The sequence below is a fragment of the Lissotriton vulgaris genome, chromosome 4_1 (assembly GCF_964263255.1).
Source record: "Lissotriton vulgaris chromosome 4_1, aLisVul1.2, whole genome shotgun sequence".
Classification (NCBI taxonomy): Eukaryota; Metazoa; Chordata; class Amphibia; order Caudata; family Salamandridae; genus Lissotriton; species Lissotriton vulgaris.
Genome location: NC_141691.1, coordinates 1,622,631,816 through 1,622,654,536, shown reverse-complemented (window position 1 = coordinate 1,622,654,536; position 22,721 = coordinate 1,622,631,816). Strand labels below are relative to the sequence as shown.

Sequence of the window (22,721 nt, the reverse complement as noted above, 5' to 3'; positions counted from 1 at the left end):
CTTTAGCGATCAAGTCAGTGTGGTTGGACCTGACAACTAAGGCGAGAGAGAACTGTCTGGTGTGCTGCAAGAGGATTACCACTACCAGAAAACCAATCCTCCTCATCCAAGTAAGTTTGCTTCTTAAGAGATTTGGTCTGCCTGTGCCCAGTGGCGTAACAAAAGCTCCACAGCCCCAACGGTGTGGGCGGGCCCCGAGCTCCGGCGACCCCCTCGGGCAGAGGCAGGTCCATGGTGTGAGAGGTCCGGACTGAATCCGGAGCGTGGGGGGGTCTCTTGCTGGTACCTTCAGAAGGGCCCCCCTCAAGTTTCGTTACGTCACGTCACTGCCTGTGCCATCAGCTACTGGCGAGCCACGGAGCAGATTCTACTTTAGGAAAATAAATAGAGACCTTCCATCTGAGGAGCTTCGAGCACCCATCCTAGTGTTTTTTATCCTTGGTTTCTAGTTCAAATCTGTTTTGTTGAGTAAACAAGGATAACACATATTCCCACCTACATCTGCTGGCTGGTGGGTCTGTGAAAGCTGGCTAGGGAGGGAAATGACGGAATGATCAAAAAAGAGAATAACAAACTAAACATGTTCGCTCACCAGCGTGAAAAAAAAGCAAACGACTAGTAGGTCGCTTATAGTCCTTTATACAAGCGTTCTGGTACATCAGTACAAGACAAATAATCCAGGTCCACGAGGCGCAGTACTCGCTGGAATTTTGGGCAAGAGAGTTATCGAAATTCGAAGACACAGTTCACGCAGCTCCCCCATCGCTTCTAAAAGTGTCGCTGCTGGTGGTTGATGGCGGCAGGAGATCTTTGCCATACGCAGTGTCCCACAGCTTTTTAACCCAGTAGTCCGTGCCCCAATGGGCTGTGAGCACCTGCGGGGTGGCACAGAGTGCCTTGCCTCTGGGGGAGTGGAAGGGGTATGTGAGGCCGTTGGGGAGGCAAACGAGGATACCGTTAGGGAGCCAAGGTAGGCCTATAGGAAAGATGTGGATGTCTGCCTAGACTGCGTCCCAATGGAGTTGGAGTTTGGGGCAGTGCCATTTTAAGCTCTGGTTCCTTGACTGTCACACTAGTTGCTGAGATCTGCGCTCTACAGTACATCACTGCCCATTCTATATATGTCAGGGTATGTCATACCTCTGATTCCCATTGACACACTTCAAGGGGTGGGTGCCCAGAGCAACGTTTTGTAAAGTTCAGATGGCAGCCATATGACGTCTGGCTTAGTAATAAGACATTTTTTCGTAATGGGTCTGGCAGTGCGAGGCTTAATGGAGGGCTGGGCGACCCAGTGGCAGATATGAGTATAACACCAGCGTTCAGATTCTGGTAGCCCACACTCCAGTCAGTTGATCATAGGAAATCAGGCACTCCTGGTTAAAGAATTCACCAATTTGTTTACAATTGGCTTCCTGCCACACGAGAAACCCCACGGCCAGAGACAAAATGGGATTTCCAATCACTGGTGTATGGAGTGATAGCAGGGTGGTTAGGCCTTGAGAGAGTGAAACCCTATCCCAGGCCTCAAGAGTGGCCCAAAGCATTGGCAGAGAATAGGCTCTCCATGGTTGATGGTGTTTGTCCAAACAAGGGCTCTTCCAAATGTGTATTCCGGGAATTGCCTTATATATGAAAAGCCAATGTTTTTCCAAGGTACGCCTGTGCCACTCCAACATGGGAGGTATGCTCGGTTCCGGCCCATGCAAAGGTTTTTACCCTCATATATGAAAGATTCGATCATGCATTATAATTTTGAAGCAAAAAGGGCTCGAGACTGAGCTAGAAGGGTCTGCATGACAAAAATAATTTTGGGCCAATATCATTTTTACAACTGCCCGACAGGCCAGCTAGGAGAGGCCTCAGGTGCGCCAAATCCATATGTCAGAGGTGGATGTTGCTACTAGCGCTTTGTAGTTTGCTCTGCTGTGTTAACTACTGAGGATCATCGCATGAGACCCAGGTATGGGACAACACGGGGCACCCAAAAGCGTAAACATGCCTTGTTAAGTGTGGCGATCGTTGGCCGGGGTATATAGGTTGCGGATCTGGGATTTCTGAACATTGATTTTAAAGCCCAAAACATTCCCAAGGAGGCGGAGCTCATGAGGAAGGGCTGTGATGGAGGTTAAGGGGTACATTAGGGAGACCAAAGCATCATCTGCATAGAATGCCAGTTTGTGGTCCCGCCCTCCCATCATGATCCCAGCAACTTGCCAATTTACTCTGATTCTTTCAGCCAGGGGCTTCATGTAAAGAGCAAAAAGGCGATAGCGGGCAACCCAACTTGTTCCCTAGTGGACCCAAAAGGGTAGGGAACAGAGGCCATTAACCCGTACTCTGGCTGGGGGGAAAACACAACCGCTCCTTATCAATCTGCGAAACCGTGATCCCAGGCCAAATTTTTCTAACATAGTTTGCAAGAATGGACAATGCACCCTATCAAACCCCTTCTCGGCGTTGCTATAGACCAGTAGCATGGATCTGCGGGAGCTAGAGCCTTGCCTATAAAATGTAAGATGTGTTTGTTATTCCTACAGTTCTTCTCTGGAATGAAACCCTCTTGGTCGGGGTCCATAAGTCCCTGCATATATGGGTTCAGTTGGCCGCCAAGACCCCAGTGAACAGTTTGGCGTCCACATTCAAAAGGATACTAGGCTGGTAGGAGGAGCAATAAGTCTGGTCCTTTCCCGACTTTCCGATCACTACGTCGTACATAGTGGGTGGTAAATGGACCGAGTCACTTATATAATTAACCAACGGAGAAAAAGTGGGGCCAACTGTGGTCAGCAAGTCTTATAGAAGGCTGAGGTAAAGCCATCTGGGTGCTGCTCTTTCCCAACCTAAAGGCGAGAGATACAGAAGCAGATCTCTGCCAACTTGATGTCCTCCTCAAGGCAGGCAGCATCTTGGGAGGGAAGGGGTGTAATGGGAACCTCGGAAAGGTACTGAGTTATAGCCGACTGCTCGGAGGAGTAGAGGGTCGAGTAAAAGTGTTGAAATTCCTGAGCGATGACTTCATGTCTGGCTCCTTCCGATTCTATCTAAGGATCTGCATGACACTCTCCCTGTGACGTTTGGCCTGGAATTTGCACGCAAGTAGCTGTCCGGTTTTATTACCGCCAGTGTAGTACTTTTTTCGCACTCCTTGCTGGCACCAGACAATTGTTTCCAAACTGAGTGCGCCTAAGTTTGCTTATGAAGAGCCTCTGGATCCTTCAGTCGGATCTCAAGCTTTAAGCACTTTTCTAGCTGGAGAGTGTTGAACCGTGCTGACATGGTGATGAGGGAACTCCGGTGGACTAATTTGAGGCGGACCCACAGTAGGGAGGGGAAGATGTTGGGTGTATTTTTAGTCTGAAGGAAAAGTGCAAGTTTCCCCGATATCTCGGCCTGGACTGATTAATGTTGGAGTATGGTATCATTAAGTCATCACAAGCGGTTATGTGGGTAAAAGTAGGTGAGTTTGAAGGCAATAGTAATAGGGGAATGATCTGAGGGCAGATACTCCGGTGGCTGCATCTTGGACATAAGGTTGTGGTGAGGAGGAAACCAAGAAATGGTCTAACCATGCATAGGTTTGCTGCTCGGCAGCGAACTGAGTTTAGTCTTGGGTAAAGGGGTTCAATGCCCTCCAGGTGTCTGTCAAGCCCACCTCAGAGAGCTACCACAGTCCCTCCACAGAGAAAGCACCCGTCTGCCCAGCCCTTTGGGCTGAACAGTCCAAGGTCAGCTGTAGAACTAAGTTGTAGTCTCCCGTCTCCCCTATCAAAAGTTGTGTAGCAGACGACGATGCTACCAGCGCGACTGCTTGTTGCAAGAAAGTTTCTTGTTAATCACTGGGAGCATATTTTGTCGGAACAACAAGGGCGATGCCCTCTAGCATGATTTGTAAAGCCAAAAGTTGCTCTGAGATCACGATGACTGTGTGTAGGATCCAACCCAGGAATTTGTTGGCCAATAAGATTGCTACTGTTGTAGATTTTGTGATCCAGTTTGTGTGAAATTGGTGTGTGTATGCTGTATACCTAAGGCATGGGCAGTTTTTTTGAGGAGGTGAGTTTCCTGGAGGCCACATATGTCTGTCCCAGCATCTCTGAGCATTCTATGAGCATTCTATGGGTTATTGGACTCTTAGCTGAGGCATTGAGACCTCGGGTGTTCAAACTGATATCAAGCATGACAATCTGAAATGGAGAATATGTAGTGTGTGTGAAGGGTGTGCAAGCGTTTCGAAAGGGGGCAGTGAGTAGTGGTACATAAACCAAGCTCAAGTTTTCTGATTGTGTTAGCAGCAGGTGAGGAAGAGCAAGGCCATCTAGCAACTGGAATCATGTTCAGAACAGCAGAATTAACTGTATGCAGCCCTCAAAAAATCCACTCACAATAGCAAGTGAGATTTTATCAGGTAGAGCTATTTTTAGCATTTACGCTGTCTGTGCTGGGGAGTTAACTTGAGCTGAAAGGAACAGGTGTTCTGTTCATTTAGAAAGTGAATGAGCAACAAAGAGACCTTTAAATCTTGTTTTTGACTTGACAAATTTGCTGTCTGTTCAAGGACAGAGGTCAAATATCAGTTTTGTCTTTTTACTAATTGTTGGTTGTTTGTTTCTGGAAAATGGTTTCTTTCTCATATTATTGTTAGTGCTTTTTGTCAAGTGAGTTATCTGACAATAATTGTGAATCAAAAGGCTGTAAAATATCACGTTTTGTTTCGAACCCAGTATTTAAACAGCTTGTAAATGAATAATACAAGTATTTCAAAATATATCCGGAATTATGAAAACTTTTTTTTGTAGTTTCAATGTAAAATCTACTGAGTGCAAATAATAGTGTGCTGCTACTTAATGCGTTAGTTATGTATTTATTAAAAGTGACCGTTTTTAAACATGATTTGAGAAACATTCCTGCCTCCGCACTGATGACAGTGCTGTTAATGAACTGAGGCAAGTCAGCGGTCATGTGTATCCTATATGTGGCTAGATTTGTATTATGTATGGAGCAAAAGTTTAGTCTGTTAAACCCAACAAAATAGTTTTTTCTGTACAGCAGACAGGCTGAACTTGCCTATTTGGAGGTGCTCTCATATGTGATATAGAACAAAATGTTATCTCAATGAATTAAAATACTTGCCACGGATCACATAATTTGAAACCAGTTTGTGTCAAGAGCACAATACTGAGGTAGAGTAGAATATTTAAATCACTAGAGCTGCGGGTCTGGTAACATTTTAAGGATTTTTCGAGGCCTGCATTCCTATGGTACACTTCAGCGGTTTGGTACTTTTGCATTTTTTAATGCCTGTGTAAAAGGCTGTCGGTGTGGCCTTAGAGTGAAAACTAGGACTAACTTCAATCCCATGCATTTGTTACTGGTCTTTATTTGCCTCAGTTGTGCACACCCAAATGTCTTTTTTTTAAAAAAAAAATCATATAGAATGAATTACTTTCTATTTTTATTTTTCAGTCCTACAAGTGAAGCACCAGACAGTATGACCTGTGCCACTCTGATTAACTGTTTCTGTTGGGCTGTACCTTTTGTACTTGGAGTCCATTAGAGAAGCGCATGTCTGACCTGCCTGGTAGTGTGTGTGTGTGTGTGTATGTGAAAAGGGCAGTAGTGCTTGTCTGACAGTGAGGCTTTTGTTAACATATATCATTCATACTTTTCATTAGCTACGCCGGAGGCTATAAATGACCCATAGATGGTTCACGTTTGGTGTCTTTTGTGATCGTGACGATATTAGACAAATGCATTTGCTCTGACTAGAAGTAGGGGGCCACAAAATGTAAATTACAGTGATGTAACAGGCCTGCTGAGTCAAGTCGGTATACTAGCTCCGTTCGAGCAGCGCAATCATTTGGAACTTGTTCTCCATTTACAACATTAGCCATTGAGTAGTTGTATAATTTGAGAACTACAGGTAGCAAGAATGGAATTAATCAGATCTGTGGACTTTTATCAGCCGGTGTTTTCCGGATGGGAACGATGTAATTTGACGTGGCTGAATCCATAATACATTTAAAATGATCATCATCCATAATACATTTGTAATGATCATCATTCATTGCCATCTAGTGGTTTGTTCAGTGGTTGATGTGGGTAAAATTAAATTGCCCATATGCTATCATGTAGCACGAAGTCTGCCCAATCTCTTCCCCCCCCCCCCCTTGAGGAAGCCTGCTGTGGGTGCATTTAATGCTGTTTTTTTGTGAATGACACCGTAAGTTTCTATTTTGTTTTCCTACCAGGGAATAGTAGATACTCTAGCCCCCCCCCCCCTTTCCCAAGCACGAGCAGAGATTTTGTACTTTTCCCCATGGTGCAGATTTTGAACTTTCTAATCGATTGCACAAAAGCTTGCACCTGTACAATCACAAATAATCAACTTATTCCATAAAGAGTGTCAGTGTTTTCGTATTTCAGCATAAAGTCATCCAGTTAAAAAACAGAATTTGTACTTGACTTGGACTGCAAATACTGCTTCACACTTCGGAACCTTTTTCGGGTGGTCCTCCTTTCACATGTATTTCCTAGTCTGCTCTCCAGATACAGCCTTTGTGTAATGAGCCCCTCACAACAGACAGTCTCCAGTCTTGAGCGCCCGAAACAGAAACGCAAAGAGATGTGAGGACTCTACACTGAAAGCATGATCGGGTTAGACAAAAGGCTTGGCATCACCTAAAAGTCCTTTTCAACGTGCAGTTACACCTCTCCTCGCTCGCATCTACTCAAGGGCAGTACTTCAGAAAGTTTAACCAGTAGCCAATTCCTAACCAAGTCTTCATCACATTTGTTAAGGGAGCTCTTTCACCAGTCCCACACTATCATCAGTGTTTGCATTTCCTGCACTCCAGACACTGGAATGCAGACAATACACTTCCACTGTCTGGGAAGCTGTCCTTACCTTCCAACTTTTTCCATTGTAAAGCAGAGGTACTCAAATGGATCCCTAAAGCTATTGATATATCTCAACATATGCGTCAAGACATTATTTTTCACTTTAAACCCTTGAAATGATCAACTGACCTGGTTGGATTGGTGGTCTAGCAGTGAGCAGATTTACGTGATTTAAATGCCCAATATCGCATAATATTCACAATTAAATAGGGGTTCACTCTATATTGTTGCCTCTTCAAACTGCATGCGGTCTCATAAATATTATGTATATTTTCTAAATCCAGCATGATAAACGTACCTTGTAATTAAAACGTCTGACTGGTGCGTCTCTTTTTAAAACAAGCACTGGCGTTGCCAATAGGTCTCGCAGTAGGAAAGTTGGAGCTATTACAATTGCAAATAACAATGCCTTTTATTTTTGTTTTCATTTTAAAAACATAAAGGGCTTTGTCATTTACAAAACCAATAGCTCCAACTTTCCTACTGCAAGACCTATTGTGCACTGCACAGTGTGGGTGAAAGTGGCACTGCGTGGGTGTGAGTGGCTTTGAGTGAGTGGCGTTGCGTGGGTGAGTGTTGTTGTGTGGGTGAGTGGCGTTGTGTGGGTGAGTGGCGTTGTGTGGGTGAGTGGCGTTGCGTGGGTGAGTGGCGTTGCGTGTGTGAGTGGCATTGCATGGGTGAGTGTGGCGTTGCGTGTGTGAGAGTGGGCTTGCGTGTGTGAGTGGCGTTGCGTGTGTGAGTTGCGTTGCGTGTGTGAGTGGCATTGCATGTGTGAGTGGGCTTGCGTGGGTGTGAGTGGCGTTGTGTGTCTGAAAGTGGTGCTGTGTGGGTAAAAGTGCCACTGCGTGTTTGTGAGTGCCACTGCGTGTTTGTGAGTGCCACTGCGTGTTTGTGAGTGGCGTTGCGTGGATGAGTGGCGTTGCGTGGATGAGTGGCGTTGCGTGGATGAGTGGCGTTGCGTGGATGAGTGGCGTTGCGTGTGAGTGGGGTTGCGTGGGTGATAGTGGGCTAGCGTGGGTGTGAGTGGCGTTGCGTGTCTGAAAGACTATTACTGGGTCACTTGCTTCGCCACTCGTCGTGATCCCCGCATGTCCGCTTCCCACACTTGCTTAATTTTTATTATTATTGCTGCAAAGGCCCAGGGATAGCACACTGCTACCGGAGTGCTTGCTTCTGTTGCTTTGCATAACATCATGCATACTTGTTTTTAAATTTACTATTCTAAAATGGCTGCCTGCCATCTTGGATGGTAAATGATTTTTTTTTAGAACGGCCAAAATGGCGCACGCACAGCTTTGTGATGCAGTGACAGCCATTTTGTAATTATTCTTTTTCATAATGTCAAGGGAAACAATCGTTGGCAAAGTCGACAACCGGGTCTTTTAAAGGTGAGACCTTTTGGCTTTGCCAATGCTTGTTGTTCCTGAGCTTGCTCTTAAATGGACTCTCACTTTGGAAACTCGGAAGTCGTATGTTGTGAAAGGATTGAGTTTGGCCAGAAGGTGCCTTGCTTAAGAGTTTGATCATATGAAGGGAACTCACATGTAGGGCCCAGGTCACACTGCAAGCATGCTCACTGTCTGTGTATTCCGCTGCCTTCACCCAGGAAGTGATGTAAGCAGTGCGGTGTTTACAGTCACTTTGTGTGTTAGCACAAAACACACGCTACGCATAGTACATGCCAGTTATACACATAGTACAATCCATGTTATACATATAGCACATACACTTAGCACAGTGGCGATGCACGTTACATACATAGCTCAATGCACATTATACACAGAGCACAATGACTATTCATGGTATACATGTAGCACAATGCACAATACACATATACAATGAAGCAGGTTATACACATGACACTGCACATTCTTCACATAACACGATTCACACTGTACACCCAGCACAGTGACGTTACACGTGCTGCTCAATGCACGTTCATCACATATCTCAATGCACACCATGCACACAGCACAGTGAGGATGCACGTTCTTCACATAACACACTGCACATTATACACAGAGCACAATGACGATGCACGGTACACATGTAGCAAGCACACTGCACATTATACTAAAAGCACAATGCTTACCTTTTGTGTCTGACTGCTCTAATCACATGCTAGCAGTTGTGCTGATAAAAACAATATGCAGCAATGACGCTTTACCTGTTGGCTTTGTCAGTGATGCTGTCCGAGTTCTCTGTCGTCCGCGCAGGGGCCCTGAGTTCCAGAAGAGTTACAGAGAATCTAGAGAGTGAGTCGAGGGATGCTTACTGACCACGAAGGAAAAGCTGAATATCTCTAAATGTTACTGGATATCGAATGGTCTATCTACCGATTTTTAATATAGATGGGAAAATCCAAAATAAGCATAAGCTATGCGGTGTCTTTCCTTATCCTCCTTGATTAAGGTTACCTTCATGGGGTAAAAGTGTTCCTACATAAACTAAGCATATGTTTCTTTCAACCTGGAAAGAAGACGGTGGAAAGAAGACGGAGGGAAGGCAGAGAAGGGGAGGGGGAGGGGGAGGAGAAATGCGACAGCAGGGGCCTTTGAAGTGAAGCTAAGCTTCACTTCAAAGGTGTGGGAGGAGTGCTGATACGGCCTGGGGGAAGCTGGCTGGGGAGGTTCGGCCGGCCTGCGGCCGGCCATGAATAATCGGCAAGGCTGTGTTTGCGGGGAGAGAGAGGGGAGGTGCTGGTGTGGGAGGAGTGCTGCTAGGGCAAGGCTGTACCACTGGTCGATTTAATGTGTTCACTAGTTACATTATTTACAATGACAGTTTTTCTCTTATCATTGGCTTCCTGTATCACACCAACCACCAAGTTCTGCAGCAATACCTCATTTTGTTTTTGATTTGCTAGCTGTAAAAATGTTTTTTGTAGCAAAATCAAGTTAAAACTGTAAGCACAGTTCTAAGAATTAATTCCACACACCAGCAACATCCCGCACACAACCCCCTCCCAGTACCCACATATCTGTTTATAGTCTCACGCACACACAAATGCACGCAACCTCACACACCGGCGACGCTGATCTCATGTGACCAGCTCTTCTCACGCCAGCACAGCATAATTCCGTGTTCATAAATTAACCGCGCTATCTCTCAGGCTGCAGCATGGCGGCGGTCCTTGCCAGCTCAGCCGGCGAGCCCCGCCGCCATTCATTATCATGCGAATTTTGACAGGATATTAAATTTACTAATCCTGAAATTTCCGAACTGACCCCTAAACTCGCAATCAGACAAGAACCGCGCGTGGGTGCCTGCCTGCGAAGCCCCCAGTGTTTCAGCCTGCCGACTGCAGCCTCGCAGCAAGTTTGTTTAGAAAGCACGTATTTTCAACTCACTGGACAGTACGAGAGTGATCGACCACAGAACTGCTTGTACGTGAATGAGCGTGTGCTGTCCTGCTGCAAAGACTGAGTCAGCAGGCTTGGAACATTCTAGAACACCCTACACAAAGGTCAATTATGGAAAGTAAATATAAAACACATACATAAATAAGTACGCACGGAAATAAAATGGTCTTTACGTCAACCCATTGCAGGCTTGTTAGAAACAAACAAGAATCAAAAACCTGAGCATTGCTTTTAAAGCCATTCGCATAGCATCACGCCCACCTCTCGCCACATATTATGTGCAAAGATTTTGTGGTGGAACACTGGAAGTCAGTGAGAGAAGATGACCGGATGGTACAAGTGTGAGTAGTAACGTGTTTTCCCCCTCTGTGGAGCTGTAGGTGGCATATTTGCAAAGAAACATGGGCTGTTAGATTTAACAAGGCTGTGTTTGCGGGGAGAGAGAGGGGAGGTGCTGGTGTGGGAGGGGGGAGGTGCTGGTGTGGGAGGAGTGCTGCTAGGGCAAGGCTGTGTTTGCGGGGAGAGAGAGGGGAGGTGCTGTTGTGGGAGGGGGGAGGTGCTGGTGTGGGAGGAGTGCTGCTAGGGCAAGGCTGTGTTTGCGGGGAGAGAGGGGAGGTGCTGGTGTGGGAGGAGTGCTGCTACGGCAAGGCTGTGTTTGCGGGGAGAGAGAGGGGAGGTGCTGGTGTGGGAGGGGGGAGTTGCTGGTGTGGGAGGAGTGCTGCTAGGGGATGAGAAGCCCTGGCCGTGAATGCGCGTGCATGTTTGCTCACGTGAACTGCAAGAAAACCGTGGGGCTGAAAGCCCTTGGTTTGAAGAGGATTTTGCCGACTTGAATTCTCCCCATTTCCCATTCCTGCGGAATGGTAAAGGTGAGACCTAAAAAAAATGTTATACCTTTTTTTTTTTTTCCAACTGTCTGCTCCCTTCCATCCTCTACATGCCTCCTTTCTCTGGGCATATTATAACCTCCTCTGTCACATGCATGTTTACCGTATTGTTCATTATTGTATTTCGGCAAATTCCCCACAACTCATTTACAAAATCACAATCTCCCCTCCTTCTTCTGAAAGGCATACCTATGCAACCTAACAATACTTATTCTTCTCCAAATCCTATATTAATTCCACCAACCATTTGCATGAGCTCACATGCCTTCCAGTAATGACAACAAATAATCAACCTCCTATTAATTAATCCACTTAAAAGAAAATGGTATGACTGTATAGGATGGTTTGCTTGAGCACAGAAGACTAATCCTAATAACTAACAGTAACGAATAACACTTCTAACCACTAACCTTGGATTCCGGAGCAGCGTGCTGCCCAGCATAAATCAGTTAAATGCCTAGTCAGGGGTAGTAAGCGCAATCTAAATGTGGTTACAATTACAATTTTTTCTGCCCTCTATCTTCAGGATAACTGGGATTCATATCAAAGGAGTCACTTTCTTCTTACTGTGTAACTAAATTGATTATATCTCCCAAAGTAAGGCACACTTTGCCGTAATATCCTCTCTACCAGCACCAAGTAGACACTAAATCAAACGCTGAAAAAATGTATAAATGAAGAAATTACTCTTAACAGCCACTGAATAGCAATTACGAGTTCCAATCTTGTATGCATTCCTATAATCCATATTCTTCCATGTCTCAACTGGTCTTCTTTATTGCTTTGGCTTTGTACAATGATTGGAACCTCATCTCTCCTATGTAGCGATCTGACTGTTCCACTCTCCTTGCTATGTTGATGGTGATACTCATTGTGTACTTTATTGTTCTTTGTTTAGATCACTTAACACTTGCTCATAAGTTGTTCTCAAAGTCCTACATAGTGACTTCAAATCAGCAACATATTTAATCTGTTATTGCTTCCTTAAATATAGCTTGTTCCTCTCTATCACAGTGTTTTACCTTTTTACCATATTATCTGCTTGTCTACGTATTCAAAACTGTCTATCCTTCCTACTCAATCAATCAATCAATCAAGGCATTTATATAGCGCGCTACTCACCCGGGAGGGTCTCAAGGCGCTGGGGTAGGGGGTATGTCACTGCTCGAATAGCCAGGTCTTGAGCTGCTTTCTGAAGGAGAGATGGTCCTGAGTTCGCCGTAGATGGGTGGGGAGGGAGTTCCAGGTCTTGGCTGCCAGGTAGGAGAAGGATCTTCCTCCGGCGGCGGCTCTGCGGATTCGTGGTACGGTGGCGAGGGCTTGCCTGGTCGATCTTAGCTGGCGGGTGGGCCTGTAGAAGGTCATGCGGTCGTTGAGGTACTTGGGGCCCTGGTCGTGGAGAGCCTTGTGTGCGTGGGTGAGGAGTCTGAACGTGATTCTCTTGTTGACGGGGAGCCAGTGCAGGTCTCTCAGGTGTCCGGTGATGTGGCTGTGTCGGGGGATGTCCAGGATGAGTCGTGCGGAGGCGTTCTGGATGCGCTGGAGTCTTTTTTGAAGTTTGGCTGTGGTTCCGGCGTAGAGGGTGTTCCCGTAGTCCAGTCGGCTGGTGACGAGTGCCTGGGTAACGGACTTCCTGGTTTCTGTGGGGATCCATCTGAAGATCTTGCGGAGCATGCGCAGGGTGTTGAAGCACGAAGATGAGACGGCGTTTACTTGTCTGGTCATCGACAGGGAGGAGTCCAGGATGAAACCCAGGTTGCGTGCGTGGTCCGTTGCCTTGGGAGCGGTGCCCAGGGCCGGGGGCCACCAGGAGTCGTCCCAGGCAGAGGGTGATGATCCCAGGATGAGGACTTCTGTCTTGTCTGAGTTCAGTTTAAGGCGGCTGCTCCTCATCCAGTCGGCGACGCCTTTCATCCCTTCGCGCAGGTTGGCTCTGGCGGAGGTGGGGTCGTTGGTGAGGGAGAGGATCAGCTGGGTGTCGTCGGCGTAGGAGATGATGTTGAGGTTGTGTTGGCGTGCGATGGCTGCGAGGGGGCTCATGTAGACGTTGAAGAGGGTTGGGCTCAGTGAAGATCCTTGTGGTACGCCGCAGATGACTTCGGTGGCCTTGGATCTGAACGGGGGGAGACGGACTCTCTGGGTTCTTCCGGCGAGGAACGAGATGATCCACTCCAGAGCTTTCTCTCGGATTCCGATGTTGCTGAGGCGCTTCACTAGGGTGCGGTGGCAGACGGTGTCGAACGCCGCGGAGAGGTCCAAGAGGATGAGGGCCGCTGTTTCACCGTTGTCGATCAGGGTTCTGATGTCGTCGGTGGCAGCGATTAGGGCGGTCTCAGTGCTGTGGTTGGCCCGAAACCCGGACTGCGAGGGGTCGAGGGATCCGTTCGTCTCGAGGAAGGCGGCAAGCTGGCTGTTGACGGTCTTCTCGATGACTTTGGCAGGAAAAGGGAGGAGCGAGATGGGACGATAGTTCTTGAGGTCGGTGGGGTCCGCCGTTGGTTTCTTCAGGAGGGCGGTAAGCTCGGTGTGCTTCCAGCTCTCCGGGAAGGTGGCGGTGTGGAAGGAGGAGTTGATGATGTCCAGTAGATGGGGTACGATGATGGCGTCGGCGTTGTTGAAAACGTCGTCTGGGCAGGGGTCGGTTGGTGATCCGGAGTGGATGGAGTTCATCGTGCGGGCGGTGTCTTCGGTGCTGATCTGGGTCCAGTTGCAGAGGGTGGTGGTGGCGGGCGTTGGTTCGGTGATGGGGTGCGTGGTCTGTGCGTTGAAGCTGTTGTGTATGTCGGCGATCTTGCGGTGGAAGAGCGCGGCGAGTGAGTTGCAGAGGTCTTGCAAGGGAGTGATGTTGTTGTTTCCGGCGCTGGGGTTGGAGAACTCTTTGACGATGCTGAAGAGTTCCTTGCTGTCGTGGGCGTTGTTGTCCAGTCGTTCTTTGAGTGCCGACTTCTTGGTGGCGCGGATCAGCTGATGGTGTTTGCGGGTGGCGTGCTTGAGGGCAGTCATGTTGTCTGTGGTCTGGTCGAGCCGCCAGGCTTTCTCGAGGGTGCGGCAGTTCTTCTTGGATTCCTTGAGTTCGTCGGTGAACCAGGGGGTTTTCTTGCTGCCGGGTCTGCTGGGAGGGTTCTTGAGTGGTGCGAGGTCGTCGGGGCAGGCGGTCAGCCACTTGGTGAGGTTGCTGGCTGCTTCGTTGGGGTCCGTTGTGTTGGTGGGAGTGTTGTGGCTGAGGGAGGCGGTGAGCTGCTCGGCGGTGATCTTGCTCCGGCGGGGAACCTGTTGCGGGTAGTGGTGGGTCGTAGTTTTTCTGAAGCTGAAGTGGATGCAGCTGTGGTCGGTCGAGTGGACTCCGGTGGCGTGGCTGAAGGAGATGTGTTTGCTGGATGAGAAGACGGGGTCAAGCGTGTGGCCGGCGTAGTGGGTGGGAGTGTTCACCAGTTGCTTGAGTCCGAGGTCAGCGAGGTTGTCCAGCAGGGCGGTGGTGTTTCTGTCGTTGTTGTTCTCCAGGTGGAAGTTGAGGTCCCCTAGGAGGATGTAGTCGGCAGAGGGCAGGGCGTGCGGGCTGATGAAGTCTGAGATGTCTTCGCTGAATTGTGTGCGTGGTCCCAGGGGTCTGTAGATGAGGGTGCCTCGGAGGGTGGTCTTGGGGTCAGTGTGTATCTGGAAGTGCAGGTGTTCAGCAGTGGTGAAGGTATCGTCGGAGTTGGTCGAGATGCAGATGGTGTTCTTGTGTACGATGGCGATGCCTCCTCCCGTCTGGCTGACGCAGTCCTTCCGGGTGATCTTGTATCCGTCTGGGATGGCTGTGGCGATGTCGGGCGCTGAGGAGGCGTTCATCCAGGTTTCGGTGAGGAAGGCAACGTCCGGTGCTGTCGCGTCGAGCAGGTCCCAGAGTTCCACGGCGTGCCTGTGGACGGAGCGGGTGTTCAGCAGGATGCACTCCAGGTGGTTGCTGCTGGTGCTCGGCTTGACGGGGGTGGTGCAGGTTCGAAGGCAGGTGAATCGGCATGTTTGGCAGGTGAAGGGTCCGTGGGTGCGTTTCGGGGTGACTCAATAGCAGGCAGGGTTCCGGCCGGAATTGAGTGCGATGAGGGTGGAGGGGTCGTAAGTCTGGCGTGTGGGCTGGCGTTCTCGGGAGCCGGGGGTCCTGGCACTGGGCGCGGTCCAGGCGCAGACGGGCTTGCCTTTGGCGCACAATCGGCGCGTCCGCTGCGCGCGTCCGCTGCGCGGTCGCTCCGGGGGCGTCATAAGAGGGGAGGAGGGGTCAGCTGGGAGGCGGGGGGAAGAAACCAATGGGTGTGGGGGGGCGGGTCCGCACGGGAGGCAGCGGCGGGAAAACGGGGCTGAGGAGCCCGGCGGGCGAAGCAACGCACACGGGGGTGAAAAAATAAAGATAGGGGCAGGCACACGGACACTCAGGCCGGGGTACAGAATAGGAAAATGGGGCAGACAGGCACACGGACACTCGGGCAGGGGTACAGAATAGGAAAATGGGGCAGGCAGGCACACGGGCACTCAGGCAGGGGTACAGAATAGGAAAATGGGGCAGCAGGCACACGGGGGGCACTCAGTCTGGCGCAGGCAGTCCAGGCGGCGCTCGAGCAGGGTAGGAGAGCGCCGATCTGGAGGGGGGGGGGGGGGGGCAGGAGGCAGAAGACTGGCAGGCGGCAGAAGACTGGCAGGCGGAGCAGCAGCGGTGGGGAAGTGACCTACCCGAGGGTACTCCTTCTCATCTTAGAGCTGCAAGGAATGTAACTTCCTAAAAAAATCTGTCCACGATAAGAGGGTTGCTCATTAGGCAGACAGGAGAGTGAAGAGAAGCATCAGGTTTATTCCATACACCTCAGCCACAGCATACCAACTGCCAATTCCGGAGCGCAGGCCCCTCACTCTACATTCTAGAACTTTGTGACCACAAGGTTCTACTGTTAAATCGAGTCTTTTCTACAGTGTTCTGCTATTTTCTACAGTGCAAATGACATGGGTCCTTTTCTGAAATTACTTTACTACAAGAACAATCTTAATGGATTCTGTCAGCTTCATAGGGTTATAACTTTTATTTCTTTGCTTTTGTTTTCCTGTAAATGGACATTTACCAACTCCTTCACGTTAGTTCTCCCTTACCTATTGCAATTGTCTCAGTACTAGCCATGCCTCCTTATGATTAAGACAATCCTGAGGTTTGCCAGAAAGACTGTTTCATCATCTGCATCACGTGCCTGACACGGGATCTAAGAAAGGTTTGGTTCTGGGCCATATTTGAAAGCATTAGCTAGACACCAATTGAACTGCTCTATAATATATTCGAGCCCTGACTTTATGGTGGATTGGCATTAGTTCAGCACAGCACAAAAGCTTGTGAAAGCCTTATTGGTAGCTCTGGACACATTTCTTCATTTGACTGCTAGTTTATATTTAAACAAATAACAGTATCCGTTCTGATTTACAAAAATCTGTGACAGAAGGTATAAGGGTGTGGTACATTCTGAAATGGAAGGTGATCTTTCACCATCTCGCTATTGTGTGTTGATGGCAAGTAAGTGGAAATAATTAATATCAGTGTAGTGTTAATAATTTGAGACATATTTTCTCTTTTATGTTGCAGCAGAATTATATGCTTCAAATCTATTAAGGAAAGGCCAAGAAGCTCTTGAAAGACCATGGGTAAGTGATTTTACATGTAGATGTCTATCGCGAACCTACTTTGAGTCCTCATGATAGCAAACATTCACTGATCTGCAAATCACATCATGCCTTTTGTGTAGTAGTACACACTTGATTATCCAAAACAGACTAAGGGCTCACCCAAATGCTCAAGGCTAATAGATGTGCTTTTACCAAGCTTCTAAAAGCCTAAGTGTTTCAGTGTTTTTTTTTTTACATCAACTATCCCGGTTCACAGTGAAAGATGGCAGGAGTATTCGGAAAGTTAGTCGTAAAAGATTGCTATGAGCCTGGAAGTTTTTATACTGAATAAATTGGAGTCTGAAAGTCGTTGTAGGTTATGAAGAGTATCCACCTTAAATCCACAAGTTGGATCTGGATCCTTGCCTGCAAGGAATTTGTTGATTGTGGGATTATCAGTCAGAGGCCCACGTTTCCGTTATCAGAACATAAAGGCACTATTAATTGTACCATAAGTGAACATATCAACATGCAATAAAAATGGTGCGTGTAGACTGCACCAAAACAGATTACAAACACCACAGTCTGTAAATCCCTAAACAGCAGTTTGATAGAAGGTTTCATCTGATCTGGGAGCCTATTCACTTTTGTGGCAATCAGCTTAATTATTTGTAGTGCTTTGTAAAGTGCTGACTTGTTGCTGAATTGTAATGCTCTAGGTTCAAGAACACATAAATAGGATTGCGGTCTTAAGTTAATAGTTGTCCTCTTCTCTTTGACACATCGACCCATAAATGTGTGTTTTTTGTTTCAAAACAATAGTTTTTATATTGATACAATGCCTAACTATGATGACACTTCAAACATAGCTATTTTCATTGAGTTTCTAATGTTTTTTTAAATTTGATCAATCAGGGTGTTTAAAGGGCGCTACTCGCCCATGAGGGTCTCAAGGCTTGTGGGGGGGAGAGGGGGGGGGGGGCAGCTCAGGATCAGCCGAAGTGCCAGGTCTTGAGGCTCTTCCTGAAGTTGTGCAGAGTAGGGGAGCGGCTGGTGCGGAATAGGAGCTTGTTCTAGGCTTTGGCTGAGATGTAGGAGAAGGCTCTTACACCCGGTCTGATTCTGCTGATGCGCTGGGTTTCTGCCAGGGCGAGGTTGGCAGAGCGAAGGTTCCTTTTGGGTATGTAGAGGAAACTCTTTCGTTGAGGTATTTGAGTCCGCTGTTGTCGAGGGATTTGTAGGCGTGGGCGAGTAGCTTGATGGTTACTCTCTTCTCGACGGAGAGCCAGTGGAGGTCTCTCAGGTGTTGGGTGATGTGCTCATTCTGTGGGATGCCGAGGACTAATCTGGCCGCGGTGTTCTGGATGGTCTGGAGTTTACATAGCAGGGATTTGTTGATTCCAGCATAGAGGGTGTTTCCGTAGTCCAGTCTGCTTGTTATGAGTGCATGGGGGACAGTCTTTCTGGCTTCGGGGGGACCCACTTGAAGGTATTGTGGAGGATGCAGAGGGTGTTGAAGCAGTTAGAGGCGACAGCGTTGATCTGTCGGGTAATGGTGAGGAAGGAGTCTAGTATGATGCAGCGGGTTTGGGCGTGGTCCGTGGGGGGGGGGGGTTAAATTCTAAAGTAAGATCTTACCTTACTAGAACGTCACTTTACCCGTTGGAGTTTTTCAGTGAATTTCTGGTTTGTTTTGATCGTATTTGCCCAACTCTCTCACCAAGCTTACCTTTGACCGTGTGTGGGTCAACCCCAGACTGTGTGCTGTGGATTTGGCCACAGTGCTGCACCCAATCTCTTGCAGGCACTCAGCGCCCCTTGTTGGTCAAACCCCCACGGTAGGGGTTTCTCCGGACCTCACCCACATGGGTCAGGGTACTCCCCACCCTGCCCATTATACATTAATGTTGTTTTAACTTCAGTAAATGGGGACAGAGTTTCTGTTGTTGTTTCCTGAGGTAATCTGATTCCGAAGCAGCCAGTGGATTAAAGCTGCTTACCCTCTTGCAGAGTGAGCTCTGGGATTCCCTGGCAATGGCTTACTTGAAAGTTTGTGGCATAATGAAATGCGTGCCACCATTTGTTTGGATACAGACTGTTCATACATAGTCACTCCTTGTCTTATATGACCATTGTTTATAAAGAGTTGATATGTTTTCCATATATTTTTGGTTTTGTCTAAATAAAAACAAGCATTCCCTATGTCGTGTATGCAGCAAAGCAATAGAGGGGTCACATAAGAATTTAACATTAGGTATAGTACAAAGGAATTCAGCGGGAAGAGGGACAGGAAAGAGGCTGTCGGGAGAAATAGAATAAAACTTCACTTTCTGATTTTTATGTATCACTGTTGCTTTGAAACTATTTCTTTTTATCCAAATACAATAAAACATTTGAACACAAAAACAAGGAGAGATACAAAATGACAGGAGAATTAAGGGCATGGGGGATATACAAATAACTGAAAAAAGAGCCCAGCTGGGGAGACGAGTGGTAGATAGAGGGCTATTTGTAGACAGAGTGAAAGATAGGAAAAGAGAGAGGGGAAAAGTGAGACTGGGGTGAAGGACATAGGTAGAATGAGAGACACCAAGGAGAGGGAAAGAAATATAGTATGAGAGAAAAAGGAAGAACTAGAGAGAAGAGCAATTTTTTTCTATAGAGAATGAGTGATGCAATCAGGAAATAAGGAGTAGAGAGATAGAGAAACAAAGGCATTTGGAGTGAATTCCTGCAGCTTTTCCAGATTCAAATCAAGTCTTTACCCACAATACAAAAGACATCAAGTACAAAGCTACATGCAATCCCCAAAGACCTCACTTGCAGAGAGGCTCCTGAGTGACAACCAAAAGAGGAAGACACCGGATTCTCTGAGGGTACACAGAAGCCTCCTGACAGGAGTTCTCAGACTCATGGCCTGATATAATGCAGAATATTCAGGGGTCTTTGGGGCGGGGAGGCCGAGACTAAGGGATCAATAGGTGAAAAACACATTCTGGGATCCAAAGTAGAGAAATGTATAGGCCTGAAGATCAGTTGAGGATACCTGTGGAATAATGGTGTTTCTAATAGTGCGTTTAGTCTTGGCCAATGCTACTGACCCCACGAGTTTAGAAAGCTTAATTTATCAGAGAATTCTACCAAAATTATTTTATGAAAGGTCATTATCCTCCGATGTGGACCACTTTTTCTTTCGGTGCCCAGGCCTAATTTTGTTCCCAATTTGACCCTGCTGCTCACCACTGTGTTTGAGGAATAGCTCCACAGCCAAAGCTGCTGCCACACTATGATAGACTTCCACTCCAAATTGCTGTTCATATTGGAGATCTGGATATTTAATTGTCGAAGATGTCATAGAAGTGCTAGATTCAAAAAGTGTCCTGTCTATCTTCCGATAGCACTCTGTAACAGCAATGAACTTGTGCAAACCAATCTTGGAAATACTTAAAAAGCAAAGTTAATAAGCTGCTATAACAGGACAATAGTAACTTTTTTGCATTTTCGTTGAAAAGAGGCACCTTTTGAAGTTGTACAAAAGTCCCTTTCATACTGAATAAGTGACTGGTATGCACACTGGTGTGATTCGTAATTTATTGGGCCACCAAGGGCCAGTGATCAGGAAGAAGTGAGGGTAAAGAATTGCATAAGGGCAGCCTTTGTTATTTCTAGTAAGCAACTTGTCGTGCAATGAGAATTTTAGGCCTCATCAGATGCACTTTCAAACATATAGTCTACAAATAGAAAAAATCTGTTCAGCGCTCAGTCTAATTTTAAAGAAAAGATAATGACGGTAAGATAATGTATGACTAATTTCAATATAATGATAATCAAGAGTAAAGTATTCCACTTTCTTTAACAAATGGATCCTAACTTTGTTTTTCTCAGACATTAGAGAGAATAATTCTATTTGTTCACATTTGAAATTGATGAACCTTGTCTTGGAGCTATGCAATGTATTTCCATCTCATTACTCACACCTGTCCACAACAGCTCAGTTGTTTTCTTGTGATTTATCTTGCCTTTACATTCTTACTGGAGCTTCCTGACAAATGTTTTTATTATAAAATTTATCTACCATTTTGATATTCTTTTTCTAGTAAAATATATAATTTTTAAGCTGTGGTTTTCCTATTTTAGGTTTCGCCTAAGCCAGCGTGCATGCGCTGCTCTGCGAGGCTTCTAGTAAGGACTTCCATCTCATACATCTTTTCCTCATGTTTTTTTTTTCTTCCAGCTACGCATTTGAATGGCCATTTGCGTAACGCTTCCACAAAAGAAAGCACGCAAATGGCCAAAGGCTCGGGTATGTCCCGCCTTATCTTTAATTGTTCCCTCCCACAGCCTATGTGTTGGACAGGCCTCGTGGCCGGGCTGTCCCCTCCCCGCATGGCGGGTAGCGGGCCCCTGCTCCTCCTGCTCCCCGGACAAGAACCACCCCTGCAACTCGCCGGGGCAACCTCCGGCCCTTCCCCGATGGAACCCTGGCTCCTGAACACCACTGTATCGGCTGGCCCGGGTTCTTTCCAGAACCCCTGTCCCCGGCCCAGCTGCCATTTTAGACACTACTCGACCAGGCCTCGTGGCCTCGGGTCGACCTCGGCCTCTGGCCCAGCCAGGCCCCGACATCGAGGCACCACCATCCACCCAGGGGGCGAAGAGACCACTTGGCAGGTCAATGGGAGAAGGAGTGTCAACGGCTCCCCTCCGCCAGGTGTCGATCGCCCCCAGCCTCCCTGGGCGCTGGCTCCACCCCCCTGCTGGGTGTCTGGACTCCCTCATCCCGGACCTCCCGACCTCCAAGTGCGAGGGTCCGGACATCAAAGGGCGCCAGACCTATAACTGGGGCAGCTCCAGAGCAGGAAGGCAGTTATATCCTGGAGTCGAGAGACACCGAGACAAACTCATCCTTGGAGGCCTGCTGGCGCTGCCGCGGCTCTACCTTTCGTGAACCATCTTGAAGGCCTGCTGGCGCTGCCGCGGCTCAACCTTTCGTGAACCATCTTGAAGGCCTGCTGGCGCTGCCGCGGCTCAACCTTTCGTGAACCATCTTGAAGGCCTGCTGGCGCTGCCGCGGCTCAACCTTTCGTGAACCATCTTGAAGGCCTGCTGGCGCTGCCGCGGCTCAACCTTTTGTGAACCATCTTGAAGGCCTGCTGGCGCTGCCGCGGCTCAACCTTTCGTGACCCATCTTGAAGGCCTGCTGGCGCTGCCGCGGCCCCTACTTGCGAACCCATCAGCTCGAGGATTGTGAGCTCCACACCTGCTACCCCCGTACCTGTCCGGTACTGAGACTGTCCCGCTACCCTTTTCCCCAAAGAGACTAGAATCAACAGGATCCCCGTATCCTGGTCCTGCTGTACCGTCAAATACCTTGCTTAAAGATATATAAAAGAGTGCAGAACTCATTCCTGTGTGGTGTCTATCTGTGGGGGGGAAGTTACCTGTCTGTACGATTACCGGAGAGGACCCTCACCGGAGGCCTCTCCCCCCTGTACTCGGCCGACCCTTCGGGTCCCCGTCTAACATTGGTGGCCAGCGGCGCGATCCGAGCCGACGCATAATCGTACAGAGAGTAACTCACCCCACGACACACAGCCACCATGACAACAAAGGAGAGTGGAACAACGGAAAAATTTCAGATGGAAAAGCTGGAAGAGTACAGCCACAAAGAACTAAAGCAATTTTGCATAGAGCTGGGCATTGCTACCACAGGACTAAGCACGAAAGATGACCTCAAGCACGCCTTAGAAGCCTGGGTGGAGACGGAAACATCCCCACCTCAAAATCAAAGTATCGAGACCACCGAAACAAGTACCACCCCTGCAGACGAAAGGAGATCGGGCCTCTCGTCCGAAGAGGCCCGAGAACGGGAGAAAAGCCGGCTCCACGAATTGGAGCTGGCTCGACTCCGCTTAGATGGAGAACTCAAACTGGCAGAACAAAAAATAACCCT

General features: G+C 47.9%; 1 protein-coding gene across 3 annotated transcripts in view; it reads left to right on the top strand.

Annotated features, from left to right (window-relative positions):
• The window catches only part of ELOC (elongin C), a 47,418-nt gene that overhangs the window by 1,620 nt on the left and 23,077 nt on the right, over positions 1-22,721 (top strand). For 2 of the 3 annotated variants that reach the window (XM_086965890.1, XM_086965892.1), the window contains exon 2: positions 16,749-16,807. In XM_086965890.1, the coding sequence (XP_086822016.1) occupies positions 16,804-16,807 (4 nt within the window). In that variant the 5' untranslated portion in view covers positions 16,749-16,803. The remainder of the gene's footprint in view (positions 1-16,748; positions 16,808-22,721) is intronic. The other variant, XM_086965891.1, reaches the window with a different exon arrangement.